The sequence below is a fragment of the Bubalus kerabau genome, chromosome 22, assembly GCF_029407905.1.
Source record: "Bubalus kerabau isolate K-KA32 ecotype Philippines breed swamp buffalo chromosome 22, PCC_UOA_SB_1v2, whole genome shotgun sequence".
Lineage (NCBI taxonomy): Eukaryota > Metazoa > Chordata > Mammalia > Artiodactyla > Bovidae > Bubalus > Bubalus kerabau.
This window is the reverse complement of record NC_073645.1, coordinates 44,654,039-44,680,812: the sequence shown is the minus strand read 5'-3', so window position 1 is coordinate 44,680,812 and position 26,774 is coordinate 44,654,039. Positions and strand designations below refer to the sequence as shown.

The 26,774-nt window shown below is 51.2% G+C and overlaps 1 protein-coding gene across 1 annotated transcript in view; it reads right to left on the bottom strand.

The window, feature by feature from the left end:
• Positions 1–21,565, bottom strand: part of DMBT1 (deleted in malignant brain tumors 1) — a 45,681-nt gene extending 24,116 nt beyond the window's left edge. The window contains exons 1-20 of the mRNA XM_055560327.1: positions 21,529–21,565; positions 19,203–19,247; positions 17,831–18,154; positions 17,025–17,054; positions 16,412–16,438; positions 15,054–15,377; positions 14,245–14,274; positions 13,636–13,662; positions 12,235–12,558; positions 11,425–11,454; positions 10,826–10,852; positions 9,433–9,756; positions 8,623–8,652; positions 6,160–6,513; positions 5,354–5,383; positions 3,383–3,739; positions 2,573–2,602; positions 1,961–1,981; positions 1,163–1,177; positions 107–430 (exon numbers count right to left, since the gene is read on the bottom strand). Of these exons, the coding sequence (XP_055416302.1) occupies positions 107–430; positions 1,163–1,177; positions 1,961–1,981; positions 2,573–2,602; positions 3,383–3,739; positions 5,354–5,383; positions 6,160–6,513; positions 8,623–8,652; positions 9,433–9,756; positions 10,826–10,852; positions 11,425–11,454; positions 12,235–12,558; positions 13,636–13,662; positions 14,245–14,274; positions 15,054–15,377; positions 16,412–16,438; positions 17,025–17,054; positions 17,831–18,154; positions 19,203–19,247; positions 21,529–21,565 (2,710 nt within the window). The remainder of the gene's footprint in view (positions 1–106; positions 431–1,162; positions 1,178–1,960; positions 1,982–2,572; positions 2,603–3,382; positions 3,740–5,353; positions 5,384–6,159; positions 6,514–8,622; positions 8,653–9,432; positions 9,757–10,825; positions 10,853–11,424; positions 11,455–12,234; positions 12,559–13,635; positions 13,663–14,244; positions 14,275–15,053; positions 15,378–16,411; positions 16,439–17,024; positions 17,055–17,830; positions 18,155–19,202; positions 19,248–21,528) is intronic.
• Positions 21,566–26,774: the final 5,209 nt, after the last annotated feature.

The window sequence follows — 26,774 nt, the reverse complement described above, 5'->3', positions numbered from 1 at the left end:
AAATAGCCCATCTTCCATGGAAGCTCAGTGTGATTGGACCACAGTGCAAAGAAGAGCTCTTGTTGGGAGAAAATCACTCACTAAAATGGCGGTCATGGAAACCTACCTGAGCAGATGACGCTGGCATCCTCGCTGTGTCCACAGTTGTGTGTGTTCCAGGGGCTGTGGGAGCAGCTCCACAGGTAGGTCTCATGCCCTGAGCACCCCACGTCGTCCAGGACAATGGGCCCTGAGCCCTGACCAAACCGGGCACCTCCTGGGGCCGAAATGGCCGAGCCACAGCCCAGCTGCCTGCAGACCACGTTGGCGTCGTTGGTGTCCCAGCTGTCGTCACACACGGTGCCCCAGGAGCCTCGGTACAGGACCTCCACCCGGCCCTGACACCTGTGTTCTCCATTCACCAGCCTCAGGGCCAAACCCGATTCTGTTCCTGGAAGGAGACAGGAAAAGTCACCATCTTGTTTCTCCTGAAGGAAAAGGCACTAGGACTGAGATTCAGAATTCTTCCAGGAAAAGGCTGCCGAGGTCTAGGCAGTGAGTCCATAAGGACTTGACTGAGCGTGGTCCTCACTCTTTATCTCTGATGGCTGTGTGATAGAAACCTCGACTGCACTGTGGACTAGCTCTGCAGGTTCCTTGATGGCATTCCCAAATTCGGCAATTCAGGCACTGAATCCTGTCTCAGGATGCAGGTGGGAAGCCCACAGCTTACATCCCAGACCTCCGGGATATAATGACCTTCTGCAGCTGGAGACCACTTACACTAGCTACCCATTCCCACCAGGGTGCCAGGTTCGGCCATTCACCCCTATGTGGGAACCCACTCCATCAGCCCAAGGGTATTCTGAAGACTTTTCCACTCAGTACGTATTCAGGTACTTTTACACACAAAGTGTAGCTTGAATCTTTTTTTTTTAAGCTTGAATCCTGGGGGTGACGGTGGGGGAGGGGACATCCTGGAGTCAAAAGGCAGCAGGACTCACCTGGCACAACCGTGGTCTGGGTCTCGGTAGCTGGGGGAGAGAGAACACAGGTCAGACACAGTGCACAGAAGGGTCTTCACGTGGGCTAAGGGGGGGATGCTAAGTTCAGAGCAGCTGAGGGGTCAGTCCATGCACGTGCTCCGCCATGGATGGGTGGGGGGCCCTCTGCCATCCTCAACCCTCCAAAGAGGCTCCTCCTGAGAAGTCCCAACAGACCAGCATCTCTTATTTCCAATATCAAGGTAATTGACTCTATGTCTTGATGACACAGTGGACCCGGAGCCAATCGTCAGCCTCACAGCTTTTATAGGTCCACTGAGGCAGAGACAGGGCTCCAGCTCCAGGTCAAGTCCCGTGTGTGATCTGTCAGGCTCGGCCTTAGGGGATGACGAGGCGGTGCCTGGCGGGTCACACAGGGGCCACTGCCCTGCTCACAGCAGACCTGGTGCCCAGACCGTGCTTCCCAGTTCCTTGGAGGAGCCACGGTCCAGGACTCAGGAGGCAGAACCTGAGTCTGCCAGGCTCTCCAGGACTTGTCAGCTGAAGGTCTAGAACAAAGAGGCTCTTTCTTCCTGTTGGGATGTAGACTTGGAGCTGACCCCTGCCCCCATGACAGGAAGGAAAGTTAGAGTGAAGCCCAAACACATAAAAATCGGAGGTCTGAAAAGTGGTTGAGACAGATAGTCCTGGAACCTCTGGATCCAGCTGTACCTGAAGACAGAACTATGACTAAATGTCTTAGACATGAAAGTTACTAGGTCCTAGTCCAGCTTGAGCGTCAGTTGAAATCTTACCACATGGAAACTGAAACAGCCTGACTAATACATTCTCTAACGGGTAGGAGAAGGTTATCCACAGTTCTGATGAGTAGACAGAATCCCTGACATAGAATGAGGTGGCGAACACAGAGCTTTAAGCCAAGATTTAGACACTGAACCCTGAGAGTTCGGCAGCATCCAAGTGACGCCTACCATAACTAGTTGTCGGATACCACCATTCTGGAGGGGAAACAGCAGGATTACAATGAAGCTCAGTAGAATCAAGGTAGGTCTCGTTCCTATGACCAGGAACAGGACAGTGGGATCTGAGGGACTCCACGGTCTGGGGAGAAGAAGCCTTTTCTGAGAGTTTGCTGTGAGCCCAGATCATGTCATCAAAGGCACACACTCATCTAATGAGGTGGCACAGCACATAGAGCCGTCAGCATGCCCTGCTGACTGGGTACTTCTTGGTGATAGCATCACCTAGACTCCACCTGGGGTGGAGGACAGGAAAAAGCTCTGTCCTCTCCATACACAGAACTCTCGGTCCTGAGAATACGTTCAAGCAGAAATGACCCCAGGACAGACCACCCTGTCACCCAAGCTCTGGGAGACACTGTGTAGCCACGAAGTCCTGAAATCTTGAGCCAGTCCAGAGGATGCCTGTCTTATGGCTCATCTGGAACCATTTACGTGCTCTAGAGTGACCAGGGCAGGTACTGAGAGGTAGAAAACCTCCTCAGTTGCCTCCTGGGGCTGCTGGCTGGGGGCCATGGGGCTGACTGCTGGGGAGAGGACATCCTGGGGTCAAGAGGCAGCAGGACTCACCTGGCACAACCGTGGGCTGGGTCTGGGCAGCTGGGAAAGAGAGAAAGAGGGCAGGTCAGACACATAGTACAGAAGGGGCTCCACAGGCGTAATGGGGGTGATACTAAGATGCAGACCAGGTGAGGGGTCAGTGCGTGCACCTGCTCTGCCATGGAGAGCGGGGCCTCTGCCATCCTCAACCCTCCAAAGATGCTCTGCTGAGAGGTCCCGGCAGACTAGCAATCCTTATTTCCAAAGTCAAGGTGATTGACTCTGTGTCTTGATGACACAGGGGATCCAGAGTCAGTTGCCGGGCTCACAGCTTTTATGGATCCACTGAGGAGTGAGACAGGGTCCCAGCTCCAGTTCAAGTCCCGTGTGTGATCTCTCAGGCTCGACCTTAGGGGATGACGAGGCGGTGCCTGGCAGGTCACACAGGGGCCACTGCCCTGCTCACAGCAGTTCTGGTGTCTAGACCGTGCTTCCCGGTTCCTTGCAGGGGCCATGGTCCAGGGCTCAGGGGGCAGAACCGGGGCCACTGGCAGCCCCAGCCCATGATCTCTGCTCAGAGAACTCCTGGCAGACATGCGCTCTTTGCTTCTGGTTTGCACTGGGGCATGGAGCGAAATGTCACTTTCCGTTTGGTTTCTTTCGTTTTTGTAATTCTCAATCTACATGCCCAGGGGTCAGACAAAAGCTAATATACTGAATAAGCAAAGCACTAAGAGGATTTCAAGGGAAAGGGAAATGTAGAGAGTGCTTTGCAAGGGGATCAGAATGTAAGCAAAAAACCACCTCCAGAGAAGGGCACCCAGCTTATTTGAGACCCACCTGAGCAGATGACGCTGGCATCCTCGCTGTGTCCACAATTGTGTGTGTTCCAGGGGCTGTGGGAGCAGCTCCACAGGTAGGTCTCATAGCCTGAGCAGCCCACGTCATCCAGGACAATGGGCCCTGAGCCCTGACCGAACCGGGCACCTCCTGGGGCTGAAATGGCCGAGCCACAGCCCAGCTGCCTGCAGACCACGTTGGCGTCGTTGGTGTCCCAGCTGTCGTCACACACGGTGCCCCAGGAGCCTCGGTACAGGACCTCCACCCGGCCCTGACACCTGTCACCTCCGTTCACCAGCCTCAGGGCCAAACCCGATTCGGTTCCTGGAAGGAGACAGGAAAAGTCACTCTCTTTGTCTCCTGAAGGAAGGAGTCCTGATGTCTGAGTGAGATTTTGACATCTTCCAAGGAAAGAGACTGAGTCTAGTTCTTGTTCCTTATCGGGAGCTCTTGACTGAAGTCTGGCCATCATGGCTGACCCACCAGGGATTGTGTCAGGGAACCATGTCTGTATGCTGAGCTATGCACATTCTCTGATTGGTTCCCCACAACTCCTGGAATTCAGGTGCAGAGCTCAGCCTTGGGATGCCAGAGGGGGAGGGTGCCCACGTCCTCCATCCCTAATGACCCCTGAGATGGACAGAAGCCCATGCATCCTTGGGGGGGCTGGGAAGCTAACCAGACACAGCTTCCCAGCACCCCCAATTTGCCTCTTTCTGCTGCTCACCCGACTTGGGTCTGTACCTCACTTGACCCGAAATTGTTCTGAAGGCTTGTTTTCCACTGAACTCCATGTTGTTTTCAAATACAAAACTTAGCCTGGATATAAAATAAATCACGGAACCACAGCCTATCACCAGAGCACATGGAGATGATTGGGGGAATGGCACCTATTGCCAGCAGGCTGCTCGCAGTCTCTCCAGGACTTGTCAGCGGAAGGTCTAGAAAAGGGACTCTTTCTTCCTGTTGGGATGTAGACTTGGGCTGACCCCTGCCCCCATGACAGGAAGGAAAGTTAGAGTGAAGCCCAAACACATAAAAAAGCAGAGGTATAAAAAGTGGCGAAGACAGCTAGTCCTGGAACCTCTGGATCCAGCTGTACCTGAAGACAGAACTATGACTAAACGTCTTAGACATGAAAGTAACTGGATCCTCGTCCGGCTTAAGTGAGTGTCAGCTGAAATTCTACCACTAGCAAGCCAAACGAGCCAAACGAATACATTCTCTAAGGGATAGGTGAAGGTTATCCACAGATCTGATGAGTAAAGGGAATCCCCAACGTTGAATGAGGTGGTGAACACAGAGCCTTAACCCAAGATTTAGATACTGAACCCTGATAGTATCCAAGTGATGCTTACCATAATTAGTTGTGGGGTACCACCAGTCTGCAGGGGAAACAGAGCAGGATTACAAAGAAGGTCGGTAGAATCAAGGTTGGTCTAGTTCCTATGCCTGGGATCAGGACAGTGGGATCTGAGGGGCTCCACAGTCCGGAGAGAAGAAGCCTTTCCTGAGAGTTTGCTGTGAGCCCAGATCATGTCATCAAAGGTACACACTCATCTAAAAGGGTGCAACAGCCCACAGCATGTCCTGCTGACTGGGTACTTCTTGGTAATATAAACGCCTAGACTCAGCCTTGGGTGGAGGACAGGAGAAAGCTCTGTCCTCTCCATACACAGAACTCTTGGTCCTGAGAATGCATTCAAGCAGAAATGACCCCAGGACAGACCACCCTGTCACCCAAAGCTCTGGGGAGACACTGTGTAGCCATGAAGTCCTGAAATCTTGAGCCAGTCCAGAGGATGCCTGAATTATGGCTCATCTGGAACTGTCTACGAGCTCTAGAGTGACCAGGGCTGGTACTGAGAGGTGGAAAACCTCCACAGTCGCCTCCTGGGGCTGCTGGATGGGGGCCCTGGGAGTGAATGTAGGGGAGGGGACATCCCGGAGTCAAGAGGCAGCAGGACTCACCTGGCACAACCGTGGACTGGGTCTGGGCACCTGGAGCGAAGAGAAGGGAGGTCAGACACATTGCACAGAACGGGCTCCATGGGGGCAAAGGGGTGATGCTAAGATGCAGACCAGGTGAGGGGTCAGTGCATGCACCTGCTCTGCCATGGAGGGCGGGGCCTCTGCCATCCTCAACCCTCCAAAGATGCTCCTCCTGAGAGGTCCCAGCAGACCAGCATCTCTTATTTCCAACAAAAAGGTGATTGACTTTGTGTTGATGACACAGTGGACCCGGAGCCAATTGTCAGGCTCACAGCTTTTATGGATCCACTGAGGCAGTGAGACAGATCTCCAGCTCCAGGTCAAGTCCTGTGTGTGATCTGTCAGGCTCAACCTTAGGGGATGACAAAGTGGTGCCTGGCAGGTCACACAGGGGTCACTGCCCTGATCACGGCAGTCTGGGTGCCCAGACCGTGCTGCCCAATTTCTAAGGTCCAGGACTCAGGAGGCAGAAGAGGGGTCGCCAGCAGCCCCAGCCCATGCCCTCTGCTCAGAGACCTCCTGGCAGACCTGCGCTCTTTTGCCTCTGGTTTGCACTGGGGCATGGAGCAAAAGGCTTAATGTCACTTTCCGTTTGTTTTTTTGTTGTTGTTGTTCTAATTCCCATCTACATACCCAGGGGCCAGACAAAAGCTAATATACTGAATAAGCAAAGCACTGGGAGGATTTCAAGGGAAAGGGAAATGTAGAGAGTGCTTCTCGAGGGGATCAGAATGTGAGCAAGAAACCACCTCCAGAGAAGGGCACCCAGCTTATTTGAGACCCACCTGAGCAGATGACGCTGGCATCCTCGCTGTGTCCACAATTGTGTGTGTTCCAGGGGCTGTGGGAGCAGCTCCACAGGTAGGTCTCATAGCCTGAGCAGCCCACGTCATCCAGGACAATGGGCCCTGAGCCCTGACCAAACCGGGCACCTCCTGGGGCCGAAATGGCCGAGCCACAGCCCAGCTGCCTGCAGACCACGTTGGCGTCGTTGGTGTCCCAGCTGTCGTCACACACGGTGCCCCAGGAGCCTCGGTACAGGACCTCCACCCGGCCCTGACACCTGTCACCTCCGTTCACCAGCCTCAGGGCCAAACCCGATTCGGTTCCTGGAAGGAGACAGGAAAAGCCTCCTGTTTCTCCTGAAGGAAAAGGCACTAGGACTGAGATTCAGAATTCTTCCAGGGAAAGGCTGCCGAAGTCTAGGCAGTGAGTCCATAAGGACTTGACTGAGCGTGGTCCTCACTCTTTATCTCCGATGGCTGTGTGATAGAAACCTCGACTGCACTGTGGACTAGCTCTGCAGGTTCCTTGATGGCATCCCCAAACTCAGCAATTCAGGCACTGAATCCTGTCTCAGGATGCAGGTGGGAAGCCCACAGCTTACATCCCAGACCTCCGGGATATAATGACCTTCTGCAGCTGGAGACCACTTACACTAGCTACCCATTCCCACCAGGGTGCCAGGTTTGGCCATTCACCCCTATGTGGGAACCCACTCCATCAGCCCAAGGGTATTCTGAAGACTTTTCCACTCAGTACGTATTCAGGTACTTTTACACACAAAGTGTAGCTTGAATCTTTTTTTTTTTAAGCTTGAATCCTGGGGGTGACGGTGGGGGAGGGGACATCCTGGAGTCAAAAGGCAGCAGGACTCACCTGGCACAACCGTGGTCTGGGTCTCGGTAGCTGGGGGAGAGAGAACGCAGGTCAGACACAGTGCACAGAAGGGTCTTCACGTGGGCTAAGGGGGGGATGCTAAGTTCAGAGCAGCTGAGGGGTCAGTCCATGCACGTGCTCTGCCATGGATGGGTGGGGGGCCCTCTGCCATCCTCAACCCTCCAAAGAGGCTCCTCCTGAGAAGTCCCAACAGACCAGCATCTCTTATTTCCAATATCAAGGTAATTGACTCTATGTCTTGATGACACAGTGGACCCGGAGCCAATCGTCAGCCTCACAGCTTTTATAGGTCCACTGAGGCAGAGACAGGGCTCCAGCTCCAGGTCAAGTCCCGTGTGTGATCTGTCAGGCTCAGCCTTAGGGGATGACGAGGCGGTGCCTGGCAGGTCACACAGGGGCCACTGCCCTGCTCACAGCAGACCTGGTGCCCAGACCGTGCTTCCCAGTTCCTTGGAGGAGCCACGGTCCAGGACTCAGGAGGCAGAACCTGAGTCTGCCAGGCTCTCCAGGACTTGTCAGCTGAAGGTCTAGAACAAAGAGGCTCTTTCTTCCTGTTGGGATGTAGACTTGGAGCTGACCCCTGCCCCCATGACAGGAAGGAAAGTTAGAGTGAAGCCCAAACACATAAAAATCGGAGGTCTGAAAAGTGGTTAAGCCAGATAGTCCTGGAACCTCTGGATCCAGCTGTACCTGAAGACAGAACTATGACTAAATGTCTTAGACATGAAAGTTACTAGGTCCTAGTCCAGCTTGAGCGTCAGTTGAAATCTTACCACATGGAAACTGAAACAGCCTGACTAATACATTCTCTAACGGGTAGGAGAAGGTTATCCACAGTTCTGATGAGTAGACAGAATCCCTGACATAGAATGAGGTGGCGAACACAGAGCTTTAAGCCAAGATTTAGACACTGAACCCTGAGAGTTCGGCAGCATCCAAGTGACGCCTACCATAACTAGTTGTCGGATACCACCATTCTGGAGGGGAAACAGCAGGATTACAATGAAGCTCAGTAGAATCAAGGTAGGTCTCGTTCCTATGACCAGGAACAGGACAGTGGGATCTGAGGGACTCCACGGTCTGGGGAGAAGAAGCCTTTTCTGAGAGTTTGCTGTGAGCCCAGATCATGTCATCAAAGGCACACACTCATCTAATGAGGTGGCACAGCACATAGAGCCGTCAGCATGCCCTGCTGACTGGGTACTTCTTGGTGATAGCATCACCTAGACTCCACCTGGGGTGGAGGACAGGAAAAAGCTCTGTCCTCTCCATACACAGAACTCTCGGTCCTGAGAATACGTTCAAGCAGAAATGACCCCAGGACAGACCACCCTGTCACCCAAGCTCTGGGAGACACTGTGTAGCCACGAAGTCCTGAAATCTTGAGCCAGTCCAGAGGATGCCTGTCTTATGGCTCATCTGGAACCATTTACGTGCTCTAGAGTGACCAGGGCAGGTACTGAGAGGTAGAAAACCTCCTCAGTTGCCTCCTGGGGCTGCTGGCTGGGGGCCATGGGGCTGACTGCTGGGGAGAGGACATCCTGGGGTCAAGAGGCAGCAGGACTCACCTGGCACAACCGTGGGCTGGGTCTGGGCAGCTGGGAAAGAGAGAAAGAGGGCAGGTCAGACACATAGTACAGAAGGGGCTCCACAGGCGTAATGGGGGTGATACTAAGATGCAGACCAGGTGAGGGGTCAGTGCGTGCACCTGCTCTGCCATGGAGAGCGGGGCCTCTGCCATCCTCAACCCTCCAAAGATGCTCTGCTGAGAGGTCCCGGCAGACTAGCAATCCTTATTTCCAAAGTCAAGGTGATTGACTCTGTGTCTTGATGACACAGGGGATCCAGAGTCAGTTGCCGGGCTCACAGCTTTTATGGATCCACTGAGGAGTGAGACAGGGTCCCAGCTCCAGTTCAAGTCCCGTGTGTGATCTCTCAGGCTCGACCTTAGGGGATGACGAGGCGGTGCCTGGCAGGTCACACAGGGGCCACTGCCCTGCTCACAGCAGTTCTGGTGTCTAGACCGTGCTTCCCGGTTCCTTGCAGGGGCCATGGTCCAGGGCTCAGGGGGCAGAACCGGGGCCACTGGCAGCCCCAGCCCATGATCTCTGCTCAGAGAACTCCTGGCAGACATGCGCTCTTTGCTTCTGGTTTGCACTGGGGCGTGGAGCGAAATGTCACTTTCCGTTTGGTTTCTTTCGTTTTTGTAATTCTCAATCTACATGCCCAGGGGTCAGACAAAAGCTAATATACTGAATAAGCAAAGCACTAAGAGGATTTCAAGGGAAAGGGAAATGTAGAGAGTGCTTTGCAAGGGGATCAGAATGTAAGCAAAAAACCACCTCCAGAGAAGGGCACCCAGCTTATTTGAGACCCACCTGAGCAGATGACGCTGGCATCCTCGCTGTGTCCACAGTTGTGTGTGTTCCAGGGGCTGTGGGAGCAGCTCCACAGGTAGGTCTCATGCCCTGAGCAGCCCACGTCGTCCAGGACAATGGGCCCTGAGCCCTGACCGAACCGGGCACCTCCTGGGGCTGAAATGGCCGAGCCACAGCCCAGCTGCCTGCAGACCACGTTGGCGTCATTGGTGTCCCAGCTGTCGTCACACACGGTGCCCCAGGAGCCTCGGTACAGGACCTCCACCCGGCCCTGACACCTGTGTTCTCCATTCACCAGCCTCAGGGCCAAACCCGATTCGGTTCCTGGACGGAGACAGGAAAAGTCAGCCTCCTGTTTCTCCTGAAGGAAAAGGCACTAGGACTGAGATTCAGAATTCTTCCAGGGAAAGGCTGCTGAGGTCTAGGCAGTGAGTCCATAAGGACTTGACTGAACAGGTCTTTATCTCTGATGGCTGTGTGATAGAAACCTTGACTGCACTGTGGACTAGCTCTGCATGTTCCTTAATGGCATTCCCAAATTCGGCAATTCAGACACTGAATCCTGTCTCAGGATGCAGGTGGGAAGAGGGGAAGCCCACAGCCTGTGTGGGCAACCTATATCCCAGACCTCTGGCATAGAATGAGCCTCTGCAAAGGAGACCACTGACACAGCTTCCCAATCCCACCAAGGTGCCAAGATCGGCCATTCACCCCTAATGAGATCCACTCCATCAGCCCAAGGTTATTCTGAAGACTTTCCCACTCAGTACGTATTCAGGTACTTTCACACACAAAGTGTCGCTTGAAGCTTTTTTTTTTAAGCTTGAATCCTGAAATAACCTTGGAATTGTTGAATATCATTGGAGGACTTGGAGATGACTGGGGAGAAGGCACCTATTACCAGCAGGCTGTTCACAATCCCTCCAGGACTTTCTGCTCAACATCGAGAACAAAAGGCTCTTTCCTCCTGTGGCAGGAGACTTGTGGCTGACAGTTGCCCCCTGGCAGGAAGCCACCTGACAGTGAAGCTCATAAACAAAACCAAGCAGAGGACAGAAAAGTGCATGGGACAAAGAGTATTGGAACTTCTGGATCCTGCTGTACCTGAAGGTTGCCTTATGGCTCAATATCCTCGATATGTAGGCCGTGGCACCAGCCCAAATTAAGAGAGTGTGAGCGGCCATCCTAATACTTGCAAACAAAAGCATTCTGAGTAACATATGGCACAACTCGTAGGTAAAGCTTATCCATAACTCTGGCAAGTGAAGGCAACCGTCCAGATTAGATGAGGTAGTAACCTCAGAACCTGGACCCAAGAGGCAAGAACTGCACCCGTGTCTGTGGACTGTGATGTTGCATGCTGGTAGTTGAGCAGGATCTGAATGACGCTCACCATAGTCAGTTGTTGGATACCACCAATCTGGAGGGGAAACAGAGCAGGATTACAAAGAAGGTCCGTAGAATTCTGGTCTAGTTCCTGTGACTGGGATCAGGATAATGGGTTCTGAGGGGCTCCACAGTCTGGGGAGAAGAAGCTTTTTCTGAGAGTTTGCTGTGAGCCCAGATCATGTCATCAAAGGTACATACTCATCTGAGGTGGCACAGCCCACAGAGCCATCAGCAAGTCCTGCTGACTGGGTAGTTCTTGGTAATATAAACACCTAGACTTGGCCTTGGGTGGAGGCTAGGAGAAAGCTCTGTCCTCTCCATACACAAAACTCTTGGTACAGAGAATGGATTCAAGCAGAAATGACCCCAGGACAGACCATCCTGTCACCCAAAGCTCTGGGGAGTCTGAAATCACTGAGCCAGTTCAGAGCATCAGATGCCTGAATTATGGCTCATCTGGAACCGTCTATGTGCTCTAGAGTGACCAGAGCAGGTACTGAGAGGTGGAAAACCTCCACAGTCCCCTCCTGGGGCTGCCGGTTGGGGGCCCTGAGGGTTACTGGCGGGAGGGGACATCCAGAGTCAAGAGGCAGCAGGACTCACCTGGCACAACCGTGGAATGGGTCTGGGCAGCTGGGGGAGAGAGAAGGCAGGTCAGACACAGTGCACAGAACGGGCTCCATGGGGCAAAGGGGTGATGCTAAGATGCAGACCAGGTGAGGGGTCAGTGCATGCACCTGCTCTGCCATAGAGGGCGGGGCCTCTGCCATCCTCAACCCTCCAAAGATGCTCCTCCTGAGAGGTCCCAGCAGACCAGCATCTCTTATTTCCAAAGTCAAGGTGATTGACTCTGTGTCTTGATGACACAGTGGACCCGGAGCCAATCGTTCAGGCCCACAGTTTTTATAGATCCACTGAGACACTGAGATGGGGCGCCAGCTGCAGGTCAAGTCCCATGTGTGATCTGTCAGGCTCCACCTTAGAGGATGGCAAGGTGGTGCCTGGCAGGTCACACAGGGGCCACTGCCCTGCTCACAGCAGACCTGGTGCCCAGACCGTGCTTCCCAGTTGCTTGGAGGAGCCACGGTCCAGGACTCAGAAGGCAGAACCGGGGCAACCAGCAGCCCCAGCCCATGCCCTCTGCTCAGAGACCTCCTGGCAGACCTGTGCTCTTCTGCCCCTGGTTTGCACTGGGGCATGGAGCAAAAGGCTTAATGTCACTTTTGGTGTGTGTTTCTGTTCTAATTCTCCATCTACATGCCCAGGGGCCTGATAAAAGCTAATATACTAAAAAAGCAAAGCACTAAGGGGATTTCAAGGGAAATGGAAATGTAGAGAGTGTTTCTCAAGGGGATCAGAACGTCAGCAAGAAACCACCTCCAGAGACGTGCACCCAGCTTATTTGAGACCCACCTGAGCAGATGACGCTGGCATCCTCACTGTGTCCACAGTTGTGTGTGTTCCAGGGGCTGTGGGAGCAGCTCCACAGGTAGGTCTCATGCCCTGAGCACCCCACGTCGTCCAGGACAATGGGCCCTGAGCCCTGACCGAACCGGGCATTTCCTGGGGCCGAAATGGCCGAGCCACAGCCCAGCTGCCTGCAGACCACGTTGGCGTCGTTGGTGTCCCAGCTGTCGTCACACACGGTGCCCCAGGAGCCTCGGTACAGGACCTCCACCCGGCCCTGACACCTGTGTTCTCCATTCACCAGCCTCAGGGCCAAACCCGATTCGGTTCCTGGACGGAGACAGGAAAAGTCAGCCTCCTGTTTCTCCTGAAGGAAAAGACACTGAGGACTGAGATTCAGAATTCTTCCAGGGAAAGGCTGCCGAGGTCTAGGCAGTGAGTCCATAAGGACTTGACTGAGCTTGCTCCTCACTCTTTATCTCCGATGGCTGTGTGATAGAAACCTCGACTGCACTGTGGACTAGCTCTGCAGGTTCCTTGATGGCATCCCCAAATTCAGCAATTCAGGCACTGAATCCTGTCTCAGCATGCAGGTCTGAGGAGGGAAGCCCACAGCCTGTGTAGGCAACCTACATCCGAGACCTCTGGGATAGAATGAGCCTCTGCAAAGGAGACCACTGACACAGCTTCCCATTCCCACCAAGGTGCCGAGTTCGGCCATTCACCCCTACGTGGGAACCCACTCCATCAGCCCAAGGGTATTCTTAAGACTTCCCACTCACACATATTCAGGTACTTTCACACACAAAGTGTCGCTTGAAGCTTTTTTTTTTAAGCTTGAATCCTGAAATAACCTTGGAATTGTTGAATATCATTGGAGGACTTGGAGATGACTGGGGAGAAGGCACCTATTACCAGCAGGCTGTTCACAATTCCTCCAGGACTTTCTGCTCAACATCGAGAACAAAAGACTCTTTCCTCCTGTGGCAGGAGACTTGTGGCTGACAGTTGCTCCCTGGCAGGAAGCCACCTGACAGTGAAGCTCATAAACAAAACCAAGCAGAGGACAGAAAAGTGCATGGGACAAAGAGTATTGGAACTTCTGGATCCTGCTGTACCTGAAGGTTGCCTTATGGCTCAATATCCTCGATATGTAGGCCGTGGCACCAGCCCAAATTAAGAGAGTGTGAGCGGCCATCCTAATACTTGCAAACAAAAGCATTCTGAGTAACATATGGCACAACTCGTAGGTAAAGCTTATCCATAACTCTGGCAAGTGAAGGCAACCGTCCAGATTAGATGAGGTAGTAACCTTAGAACCTGGACCCAAGGCCCCAAAACTGCATCCATGTCTGTGGACTGGAGTGTGGCATGCTGGTAATTTAGCAGGATCTTAATGTAGCTTACCATAGGCAGTTGTCGGATACCACCAATCTGTAAGGGAAACAAAGCAGGATTACGAAGAAGGTCGGTAGAATCAAGGTAGGTCTCATTCCTATGACCAGGGACATGACAGTGGGATCTGAGCGGCTCCACCGTCCGGGAAGAAGAAGCCTTTTCTGAGAGTTTTTGTGAGCCCAGATCACGTCATCAAAGGTACACACTCATCTAAGGAGGTGGCACAGCCCATAGAGCCATCATCATGCCCTGCTGACTGGGTACTTCTTGGTAATAGCATCGCCTAGACTCCATCTGGGGTGGAGGACAGGAAAAAGCTCTGTCCTCTCCATACACATAACTCTTGGTCCAGGAATACGTTCAAGCAGAAATGACCCCAGGACAGAGCACCCTGTCATCCAAGCTCTGGGAGATACTGTGTCGCCACGAAGTCCTAAAATCTTGAGCCAGTCCAGAGGATGCCTGTCTTATGGCTCATCTGGAAGTGTCTTTGTGGTCCTGGGAAGGTATTGAGAGGTGGAAAACATCCTCAGTTCCCTCCTGGGGCTACTGGTTGGGGACCATGGGGCTGACTGCTGGGGAGAGGACATCCTGGGGTCAAGAGGCAGCAGGACTCACCTGGCACAACCGTGGACTGGGTCTGGGCAGCTGAGGGAGGAAGAGGGAAGGTCAGACACATAGTACAGAAGGGGCTCCACGGGGCAAAGGGAGTGATGCTAAGATCTAGAGCAGGTGAGGGGTCAGTGCGTGCACCTGCTCTCTCATGGCTGGGGGGTGGGCTCTGCCATCCTCAACCCTCCAAAGAGGCTCCTTCTGAGAAGTTCCAACAGACCAGCATCTCTTATTTCCAATGTCAAGGTAATTGACTCTATGTCTTGATGACACAGTGGATGCAGAGTCAATTGCCGGGCTCACAGCTTTTATGGATCCACTGAGGCAGTGAGACAGGGCTCCAGGTCTAGGTCAAGTCCCATGTGTGATCTGTCAGGCTTGACCTTAGGGAATTTCAAGGCGGTGACTGGCAGGTCACACAGGGGCCACTGCCCTGCTCACAGCAGTCCTGGTGCCAGACTGTGCTTCCTAGTTCCTTGGAGGGGCCACAGTCCAGGACTCAGGAGGCAGAACTGGGGCCACTGGCAGCCCCGGCCCATGATCTCTGCTCAGAGACCTCCTGGCAGACCTGCACTCTTTTGCCTCTGGTTTGCACTGGGGCATGGAGCGAAATGTCACTTTCCATTTGGTTTCTTTTGTTTTTGTAATTCTCAATCTACATACCCAGGGGCCAGACAAAAGCTAATATATTAAATAAGCAAAGCACTGGGAGGATTTCAAGGGAAAGGGAAATGTAGAGAGTGTTTCGCGAGGGGATCAGAATGTGAGCAAGAAACCACCTCCAGAGAAGTGCACCCAGCTTATTTGAGACACACCTGAGCAGATGACGCTGGCATCCTCGCTGTGTCCACAATTGTGTGTGTTCCAGGGGCTGTGGGAGCAGCTCCACAGGTAGGTCTCATAGCCTGAGCAGCCCATGTCGTCCAGGACAATGGGCCCTGAGCCCTGACCAAACCGGGCACCTCCTGGGGCTGAAATGGCCGAGCCACAGCCCAGCTGCCTGCAGACCACGTTGGCGTCATTGGTGTCCCAGCTGTCGTCACACACGGTGCCCCAGGAGCCTCGGTACAGGACCTCCACCCGGCCCTGACACCTGTCACCTCCGTTCACCAGCCTCAGGGCCAAACCCGATTCGGTTCCTGGAAGGAGACAGGAAAAGTCACTCTCTTTGTCTCCTGAAGGAAGGAGTCCTGATGTCTGAGTGAGATTTTGACATCTTCCAAGGAAAGAGACTGAGCCTAGTTCTTGTTCCTTATCGGGAGCTCTTGACTGAAGTCTGGCCATCATGGCTGACCCACCAGGGATTGTGTCAGGGAACCATGTCTGTATGCTGAGCTATGCACATTCTCTGATTGGTTCCCCACAACTCCTGGAATTCAGGTGCAGAGCTCAGCCTTGGGATGCCAGAGGGGGAGGGTGCCCACGTCCTCCATCCCTAATGACCCCTGAGATGGACAGAAGCCCATGCATCCTTGGGGGGGCTGGGAAGCTAACCAGACACAGCTTCCCAGCACCCCCAATTTGCCTCTTTCTGCTGCTCACCCGACTTGGGTCTGTACCTCACTTGACCCGAAATTGTTCTGAAGGCTTGTTTTCCACTGAACTCCATGTTGTTTTCAAATACAAAACTTAGCCTGGATATAAAATAAATCACGGAACCACAGCCTATCACCAGAGCACATGGAGATGATTGGGGGAATGGCACCTATTGCCAGCAGGCTGCTCGCAGTCTCTCCAGGACTTGTCAGCGGAAGGTCTAGAAAAGGGACTCTTTCTTCCTGTTGGGATGTAGACTTGGGCTGACCCCTGCCCCCATGACAGGAAGGAAAGTTAGAGTGAAGCCCAAACACATAAAAAAGCAGAGGTATAAAAAGTGGCGAAGACAGCTAGTCCTGGAACCTCTGGATCCAGCTGTACCTGAAGACAGAACTATGACTAAACGTCTTAGACATGAAAGTAACTGGATCCTCGTCCGGCTTAAGTGAGTGTCAGCTGAAATTCTACCACTAGCAAGCCAAACGAGCCAAACGAATACATTCTCTAAGGGATAGGTGAAGGTTATCCACAGATCTGATGAGTAAAGGGAATCCCCAACGTTGAATGAGGTGGTGAACACAGAGCCTTAACCCAAGATTTAGATACTGAACCCTGATAGTATCCAAGTGATGCTTACCATAATTAGTTGTGGGGTACCACCAGTCTGCAGGGGAAACAGAGCAGGATTACAAAGAAGGTCGGTAGAATCAAGGTTGGTCTAGTTCCTATGCCTGGGATCAGGACAGTGGGATCTGAGGGGCTCCACAGTCCGGAGAGAAGAAGCCTTTCCTGAGAGTTTGCTGTGAGCCCAGATCATGTCATCAAAGGTACACACTCATCTAAAAGGGTGCAACAGCCCACAGCATGTCCTGCTGACTGGGTACTTCTTGGTAATATAAACGCCTAGACTCAGCCTTGGGTGGAGGACAGGAGAAAGCTCTGTCCTCTCCATACACAGAACTCTTGGTCCTGAGAATGCATTCAAGCAGAAATGACCCCAGGACAGACCACCCTGTCACCCAAAGCTCTGGGGAGACACTGTGTAGCCATGAAGTCCTGAAATCTTGAGCCAGTCCAGAGGATGCCTGAATTATGGCTCATCTGGAACTGTCTACGAGCTCTAGAGTGACCAGGGCTGGTACTGAGAGGTGGAAAACCTCCACAGTCGCCTCCTGGGGCTGCTGGATGGGGGCCCTGGGAGTGAATGTAGGGGAGGGGACATCCCGGAGTCAAGAGGCAGCAGGACTCACCTGGCACAACCGTGGACTGGGTCTGGGCACCTGGAGCGAAGAGAAGGGAGGTCAGACACATTGCACAGAACGGGCTCCATGGGGGCAAAGGGGTGATGCTAAGATGCAGACCAGGTGAGGGGTCAGTGCATGCACCTGCTCTGCCATGGAGGGCGGGGCCTCTGCCATCCTCAACCCTCCAAAGATGCTCCTCCTGAGAGGTCCCAGCAGACCAGCATCTCTTATTTCCAACAAAAAGGTGATTGACTTTGTGTTGATGACACAGTGGACCCGGAGCCAATTGTCAGGCTCACAGCTTTTATGGATCCACTGAGGCAGTGAGACAGATCTCCAGCTCCAGGTCAAGTCCTGTGTGTGATCTGTCAGGCTCAACCTTAGGGGATGACAAAGTGGTGCCTGGCAGGTCACACAGGGGTCACTGCCCTGATCACGGCAGTCTGGGTGCCCAGACCGTGCTGCCCAATTTCTAAGGTCCAGGACTCAGGAGGCAGAAGAGGGGTCGCCAGCAGCCCCAGCCCATGCCCTCTGCTCAGAGACCTCCTGGCAGACCTGCGCTCTTTTGCCTCTGGTTTGCACTGGGGCATGGAGCAAAAGGCTTAATGTCACTTTCCGTTTGTTTTTTTGTTGTTGTTGTTCTAATTCCCATCTACATACCCAGGGGCCAGACAAAAGCTAATATACTGAATAAGCAAAGCACTGGGAGGATTTCAAGGGAAAGGGAAATGTAGAGAGTGCTTCTCGAGGGGATCAGAATGTGAGCAAGAAACCACCTCCAGAGAAGGGCACCCAGCTTATTTGAGACCCACCTGAGCAGATGACGCTGGCATCCTCGCTGTGTCCACAATTGTGTGTGTTCCAGGGGCTGTGGGAGCAGCTCCACAGGTAGGTCTCATAGCCTGAGCAGCCCACGTCATCCAGGACAATGGGCCCTGAGCCCTGACCGAACCGGGCACCTCCTGGGGCTGAAATGGCCGAGCCACAGCCCAGCTGCCTGCAGACCACGTTGGCGTCGTTGGTGTCCCAGCTGTCGTCACACACGGTGCCCCAGGAGCCTCGGTACAGGACCTCCACCCGGCCCTGACACCTGTCACCTCCGTTCACCAGCCTCAGGGCCAAACCCGATTCGGTCCCTAGAGGGCAGCACAGGGAACCACTTCATGTTTCTCTTTAGGTCACAGGCCTAAGGCAGGTTCCAGACTCAGGGGACTTCTAATGGCTTTAGATCAAAGCAGTCCATCCTAAAGGAAATCAACCCTGAATATTGACTGGAAGGACCAATGCTGAAGCTGAAACTCCAGTACTTTGGCCACCTAATGGAAAGAACTGCCTCATTGGAAAAGACCCTGATGCTGTGAAAGATTGAGGAGAGGACGAGAAGGGGTCAACAGAGGATGAGATGGTTGGATGGCATCACTCAATGGACATGAGTTTGAGCAAGCTCGGGGAGATGGTGAAGGACAGGGAAGCCTGGCGTGCTGCTGTCCATTGGCTTGCAAAGAGTCTGACACGACTAAGTGAGTAAACAACAACAAATGGCCTCAGTTCCCTGGGCTGGGGGTCACCTTTGAACATGGCTGTGAGTTAACCTTCATCACAGGGAAATAAACAGAGACTTTCTTCCCCCAGCCCAGGCTACCAGGACCTCAGACTCTCCTGGCTGTAACTCTCAGCTCTCCTACTGGAGGGGCCCCCAGGGTGGGTTACAGGACCTCTGCACCCCAGGCTTAAGGACCATGGTTCCTGTAGAGTGAACAAAAATCAATGAGGCCCCATATGGACTCAGGTAGAGCCCAGACAAGCTGGCAACAGATTTCAATTGCCTCTCCAGGCTCTGTAGCCAGTGACCTTGAATCCTAGCCTGACCTGAGGTCAGCATGTATCAGTGAGGATAACATGGTGGGCATGGAGCACGGGGAACAGGACTCTCTTAGAGACAGAAAACCAAGCTCCATCTTGGATCTCCTTAGAGATGTCTCTGCAGGTTGATCCCTCCCCTATCTCAGAGTCAAGGTCCGTGGAAGAGACACCCATTCAGTGAGGCCTTGTTCAGGGGCCCTCCCCCTTTGAGAGCTAAGCACCCCCATCCCTTATGCCTTCTGCACCTCTTCTGGACCAGATATAGACCTCCAGGTGCAGCGGGGGAATGAACCCACAAGGATCCCACATAACAAACGTTACCTTCTATTGGGTTCACTGTTGAGAGTTCCTCCGTGGCAAATATAACTGCAGAGTGGAGAGAAGGAAAGGTCATTGGGTTGTGGTTCTCCTCCAGGGAGGACTGGCCCTCAAGCTTAGCTCGGAAATGGGGCTGGAGGCAAAGATCCAGAAGCCCTGCCCACTGCCCCAAGGCTGTGTTCCTCCTGAAGCAGAAGGCAAATCTGTCTCTTTGCCAGCCCTCATTCAATGTTGGAGGTCACCAGGGACATTCTTGGTTCCTGTTACCACCTCCTATGCTTCCACAATCTCCATTCAAAAAAATCACCCTGTGGATGAATGGCTCAAATCTATTCACAAGACTAACTTGAAATGGGCTTCCCTGGTGGCTCAGCAGTAAAGAGTGTGCCTGCAATGCAGGAGATGCAGGAGACCTGGGTTCGATCCCTGGGTTGTGAAGATTCCCTGGAAGAGGGCATGGCAACTCACTCCAGTATTCTTGCCTGGAGAATCCCATGGAGAGAGGACCCTGGTGTGCTATAGTCCTTGGGGTCGCAAAGAGTCGGATACAACTGAAGCAACCGAACATGCACGCAAACTTCAAATACCATTTGCCTATTTCTATGGCGCAAACATACTCCGAGATGACGACATCTACTGTCACTGAGATATTCCCGAGGGTGGCCCCAACTAGGAGGAAAGATGTTCCCAAAGATGCATCTCCAAAGCCAAGATACCTGCTGCAACGTGACTGCTTAAACAGAAATGCTCTCTTGGGGCACACATTCTCAGGTAGTGACTGGATTTCACAGCCACATCCTGTGCTTAGTGACATGTATGTACACACAGCAGCCCAATAGTAAATGCCACAGGTTGCTCTGAGTGTGTGTGTGCTCAGTCGTGTCTGACTCTTTGCGACCCTGTGGACTGTAGCCCACCAGGCTCCTCTGTCCATGGAATCTTCCAGGCAAGAATATTGGAGTGGGTCACCATTTCCTACTCCAGGGGATCTTCCCGACCTAGGGATCGAACCCGTGTCTCCTGCATTAGCAGATGGATTCTTTATCACTGCGCCATCTGGGAAGCAGGAATAGTCAATTGGATGGCCTGTAGGCTTTTCCCAAGGTGCAGTCTGGGGTTTTTTTAGCTCCAGCTACTGCCCTCTTCTGATCATTTCTGTGAGTGGTCCCTGCAGAAATCCAGCTTTCACCTGTGCCTTTCTCCTGGAGGTCAATCACCAGAAACCTGCCCCTCAAGTCCCTCCTAGGTCATTCCTGGACCCTCAGGGCATGCTCTGAAAGGGCAGGGATTGGCCTCAATGCAGCCAGGACCCAATAGCAGGGTCAGCCGCCCTAAGTGAGCACATGAAAGATGCTAATGTACCAAAGTTGGCACAAAGGGTGTATATGCTCACTGTGGAGAAGGAGGAGGGAGGATCCATTTAGAAAGAATCGTGGACAGAGACAAAGAGACCTGTTCTGGGTTCAAATCCCTGCCCAGCCACTGGCCCACCACGTGACCTGAGACATAGAACTTGACAAGATACCTAACGATGCCCTGGTTCCCCCATCTGCACAAAGTTAATTATCCTACTCACCTCAAAGTGCTGTTGGGAAGATTTCATGACAGTACACTTTCTATGTGCACTAGTTGAGCACTTATTCTGTGCCAGCCAGTCTTTGAAATGCTTTTTTTTAAAAAAATATATTAACTCATTCTTTGTAAGAAAATAATTTTGTGCAGGGTACAAAGCAAGTCCTTGGGAGATATTAACTGTGTTCGATAGAACTGGCATTCATGGCAAGAAGAGGCACTGATTCTACCCCTTTCCCACCACCTCCTGACTCCAAGCTGAAGCTAATCTCATGCAATGAATAACTGACAGGTAGAGAGAATAAAGCTGAGCGCCGAAGAATTGATGCTTTTGAACTGTGGTGTTGGAGAAGACTCTTGAGAGTCCCTTGGACTGCAAGGAGATCCAACCAGTCCATCCTAAAGAAAATCAGTCCTGAATATTCATCAGAAGAACTGATGCTGAAGCTGAAACTCCAATATTTTGGCTACCTGATGCGGAGAGCTGACTCATTTGAACAGACTCTGATGCTGGGAAAGATCGAAGGCAGGAGGAGAAGGGGCCGACAGAGAATGAGATGATTGGATGGCATCACCGACTCAATGGACTTGAGTTTGAGTAAACTCTGGGAGTTGGTGATGGAGAGAGGCTTGGCGTGCTGCAGTCCATGGGGTCGCAAAGCGTCGGACACAACTGAGTGACTGAACTGACTGACTGAGAGAGACGAAGGGAGAGGAAGGACACAGGGGACTTGTTGGGTGTGTGTCTAGGACACACCAAGGGTCTTGGCACCCCTGGACTCCTCCTGCTCCATCCTTGCATTCTAAATGCCAGGCCCTTGTCCTGTGGCCAAGGCTGCACTCAACCTCAGTTCGCCGCATCCCTGGCCGATCCAGCCAACAAGCAAAGCTCCAGGGAAGGCAAGTAAAGAAAAAATGTCTTACCATCATTTATAGTCTGGAAATTCCCCTGATCTAGAAAGAAATACAGATTCATCTTAGTCGGTTCTGCTGTTTGTAAATGACACGCGGTCACAGCAAAGGGCTTGAGGTCCACCTTACAATCACGCCAGGGGGCGCGGTGATTCAGTCTTGAGCTTGTGAGCCTGCGGCATTCTTGCTAAAAGCGTTTGGGGTTTTGTAATAGAACTTCAAAACAAATGGGTCGTTTGTTTTGAACTTCTATGGGGCATTCAGTAGCTTTAGATGTAATAAAGTACGTGTCTGTTTACCATGCCCCCTAACACTAATTAACAGTCCCATGCGATCTATGCTCAGAAATCACCCAGCTTATTTCATTCTCCTGAGTACTATCTTTTCTGCTGAGCAGACTGCATCGATCTCCAAGTCTGAGGATTTTGTGGATGAGAACCTTGTCTGAGCCCTCTCCATGGACTAAGCGGAGGATGTCCAGCCTAAGGGGATGGTAGAGAGGGACAGGATGGCACAAAAAGGAGGCTGTAACAACAATTCAAGACGTGACCAAGGATTAGCATCCCGGAAATGTGTTCACGGATCCTCCTCTGGATTCGCCTCCATCGTCTCCATGCAGATTTAGACAAGGACTTAGAAGGCAAATAAGAACTGCATCTGAATGGCAGCCGCCCACCTGCCTGCTCTGCATTCTTTTGCCCCCAGAGACGAACGCTGTTCTACCGCTAATGGCAGCTGACACTTCTGAACTCCATTGATCAGAAGTCTTTTTTTTCTTCCTAGAGCTTCAGAAAATATGTCAAAGGCACAGTTTGGGAAATGGAACTTAGAAATAAGCCCCCATCAGGAAACTGTGATGCTTAGATAAAATATTAGGGTAGGGGTGAGGGTAGGGTGACTAAGTCAGCCTAAGTCTATATCTGTTCCCTCGAGTTCCTGGCTGCCAGGAATAACAGAAAAATGCTCTTCCTTCCTCCTCTGTCTGGCCAACTCTTACACCAGCCCTATACCTCTGTTTACCTGTGACTTCCACGGGGTGGCTCTCTCTGATGGCTTGAGCACAGGCCTCTTGCCAAGGACATCTCTCCCCAGCACCCATCACAGCTGTACTTGTAACTGTGTGCTCAGAGATTACTGTCTTTCTTTCCATAAAACCCTAAGTCGCTACAGGGGCCTGTCCTGTTTAGAAGGATCCTGGTAGGACTAGCTCTTGGCGGATGAGGTGGCATTGATGTTGAACCCATTGTGAAAGATGTGTGAAAGTTCAATGTTAGCAACTCTCTTATGGAAAAGTCTTTACATCAACAAGCCAGACTTACGATGTACCCAATAACCATTTGGGAAAATGTTTAAAAGCTGCATTTACTTGACATTAAGCAGAATGTAGACATTAAGAAAAAATAAGTTTAAAAAGGTAGCACTTAAAATATATGCATAGATCTCCTGTCACTTGCTTTGGAAATTCTTAGTCAAATCTCATAAGTACATTGCAAACATGAAAGCTTAATTCAGTCCTGGGCCATGTAGCAGGCTTGCTCAAAATGGGGTCTGCAGACCATCTTTATTTTCGGTTACATAAAAATTCAGATTCCCAAGTCCCACCCCAGACGACCCAAATCCAAGTGTCTGGGGTGGGGAGGTGAATTCTAAGGACCTGCATTCAACCAAATACCCTAGTTGATTCTGATGTGCACTGAAGTTTGAGGTGAAGGCAAAACAAAATCAAAGAAAAAACTAAATGTGTAACCACAGTCCATTTGTGCTGCAGCTGAAAGAAGTTTCTATTGCCTTTGTATTTCCATGAAGAACGCAAATCACATTATTACCCAATCCTCATACCATTCACTAAATTCCAGAGAGGCTGTGTGTATTCTTCAGATATAAATAGCTGTATAGAATGATAAACTTTAAACCAAATACACCATACCATTTTCAAAATACTTACCATGTGTTCTGGGAGAATCTGACTCAGAAACTATAAAAGAATAAAAGAAAAATCAGACATGTGCATGTTTCATGCATAAGGACCCTAACCAAGAAATCCACCTTTGAGCCATTGTTTTTTTTATAGTTGACTCTCAATTACAGATCTAGTGCAATGAGAGATCTAAGCTTGCTTCCAAAATGCCTGCAGGGTGAAAGTACACAAAGACTTGTTTGTTTGTTTGTTTTTTAAAAAGGAAGTCTACACTTATGCCAGCTCTTCTTCCTTGCACACACCCAAGGAGGCCCATTTTTAAAAGCTTAATCATGGCAGATGATGTTGAACATTTTCTAGCCTGGGAACCTGGAGTCATACTCCAGAGTTCTACATCATACTCAAGAATTTTACAAGCGTCATCTCAGCTCATCCTCATAGAACCCCATAGGGAAGCTGGCTTGAGTAGGTGACCCAGACCAACTGACCAGTAAGTGACAGCCGGACCTGTACTCAGATGGTTGCTCTTAACCATTTTGCTGTTCTACCTTCCAGTGTATATATATTTACCAATTGTATTATTTGTATTTGGCTCAAATCATAGTCTGTGCTTTTGGGCAGGACTGCCATAAAAGAGGAATTAGGGAGCAGAAGCAGTTAGCACTTAAAGCACTGACTGAGGCCAGGGTGTTCCTTATTCCCCCAAGACTTGTTAGCAGTTCTAGAGAAGAGAAATGTGATTCTCACTGGAGAGGCTCAACTAGATACGCTGCCCCACCACTGCCCCTGCCGCCCTGCTGGACACACAGTGGGGCCGCCTGGGGGCCAGAGACCTTAGGAAAGGAGTGTGATCGGACAGACACTGGGATGGAGCCTGGGGGCCGATCTCATGGTCAGTATGGAACCTCACAAGGAAGGAGCTAAGGGTCTAGGTGGACCCCATCAGAGGAAACCCTTCCTGTCCCACATCTAAAACCCAGCAGAATTCTCTGTGGCAGTCCCTCCTGAGTCCTTGGGGGTGGCCTTGGGCACCACAATCGCCCAGCCTATCTGGAGTTCAGGTAGACTTACCAGAGCTGAGTAACTCCCAGAAAGCACTTTCTGTGGTGTGTCTCGTTGCTGATGTTGCTGGAACTACAAAGAAAAACAGCCAGATGAGAGCTCTTCCAAAAACAAACGTTAAAGCCAGACCTACCCTCCCTCCCATTAGCTAATTCGAGCAGCAGAGGGAGTTGCATTGCTTTTTGCTTCGGAGGGTAGCTGGACCCATCATTCATTAATTCATTGATTCACTCAGGGAATATGGACCTGTCTCTGCCACACAAGGGGCACGGAGGAGAGGGACCCATCACTGAAGGTAAGATGTAGTCCTCTGGAGCTCAGAGGCCAATGGCAGCCAGACTTCATGAGCATGATCAGTTGCTCAGTCGTGTCCAATTCTTTGTGACCCCATGGACTGTAGCCCGCCAGGCCCCTTGGTCCATGGGATTTCCCAGGCAAGAATATTGGAGTGGGTTGCCATGCCCTCCTCCAGGGAGTCTTCCTGACCCAGGGATTGAACCCGTGTCTCCTGCATCTCCTGCATAGGTAGGCAGGTTCTTTACCACTGAGCCACCTGGGAAGCCCCTGGCAGCCAGACTTGCTAACCAGTAATTCTCCATTTTGGCCAATGAGAAACACAGTGGAGGGGAAATGGAAATCTCAAAAGAAGCAATTCCTGGGCTTGGAAGAAGGGCAGGAGGACTCCAGAGAAGACAGGATGTTTCAACAAGGCTTAGAAGAAGGCATAGATATATATCAAGAAAGAACAGGGTGAAAGTTGTTAAGTTGCCAGATGAAACTCAGAATGCCCAGTAAAATTTGAATTTCAGATAAACAATGAATTCTTCTTTAATGTAAGTATGTTCAAAATATTACATGGAATATATGTATACTTAAAATTTTTATCTAAAATTTGAATTTAGCTGGATGTATTATATTTTTATTTACAATATCTGGCTACTCTCCAGTATTCTTGCCAGGGAAATCCCATAGGCAGAGGAGCCTGGCAGGCTCTCCATGGGAGATCCCAAAGAGTCAGACATAACTGAAGTGACTTAGCACTCACTAGATGGAAGGCATCCCAGCAGGGGCAGTAGACAAAAAGTTGTTTGAACTGTCCTTTAGGTAACTAAGCCCCGAGCCAGACCCACTGAGCTCTCCGTCATTTCTGTAAGCCTACTGACCGCTAGCACTAGCGGGCTAATTTCCAGTACACTTGGCAACGTGCATTCCAACCAAGTTGTGTGATCAGTGAATGACAGACATGAGTCCTGAACCTGTTCATGTTGATTGTACTTGACACTAAAATAAATATTAAGTAAATTGATCAACTATGGTACAAATAGAAAGATGTCCTTCAAAAAAATAAGGCTGAATGCTTTGGAAATAAAATGAAGGTGCTAAAAAGAAATTGAGTGGATTGGGCAGCAAAAAGGAGAAATATATTTAAAGCAATTGAACTTATACCCTCTTTGTTCATTCAGTCACTCAGTCATATCCCGCACTTTTGCAACCTCATGGACTGTACCTTGCCAAGCTCCTGTGCCTGTGGGATTTCCCAGGTAAGAATACTGGAGTGGGTTGCCATTTCCTACTCCAGGGGATCTTCCTGAGCCAGAGATCAAACTCTCATCTCCTATGTTGCCAGGCAGATTCTGTACCACTGAGCCACCTAGGAGGCTGCTTTGCAAAGGTCTTTCATTTCACACTCTACTTTAGAGAGACTAAAAATGAAAAGTTATAGATATGCCAAATGGGAGCAATTTATGCAAGAAAGGTGCTGCAGAACTGCAGAAGACCCTGCTGAGAGAGAAGCCTACAGCAACAAATTGGCAAGTCAAAGTGTGTTTATAAGTTTTAAGATAAAAGGAAACATTTTAAATGTGTATCTATCATATTTTTTATTTTAAACAATATTTTTGAAGGAAAAAAACAACTGCCTGACCCAGTCACATTAGAAAAGGGTTCTTTTAGAACAATGGCTCTTAAAATGGTTCCATGAATCTTCAGCACCAACCAGCACCTGGGAATTTGTTTTTAAAAAATGCAAATTCTTAGGCCTCCCCCAGACTTAAGAATTTACCGTTGAGGTGATGCCCAACAATATGTATCCATTCCAGGTGATTCTGACA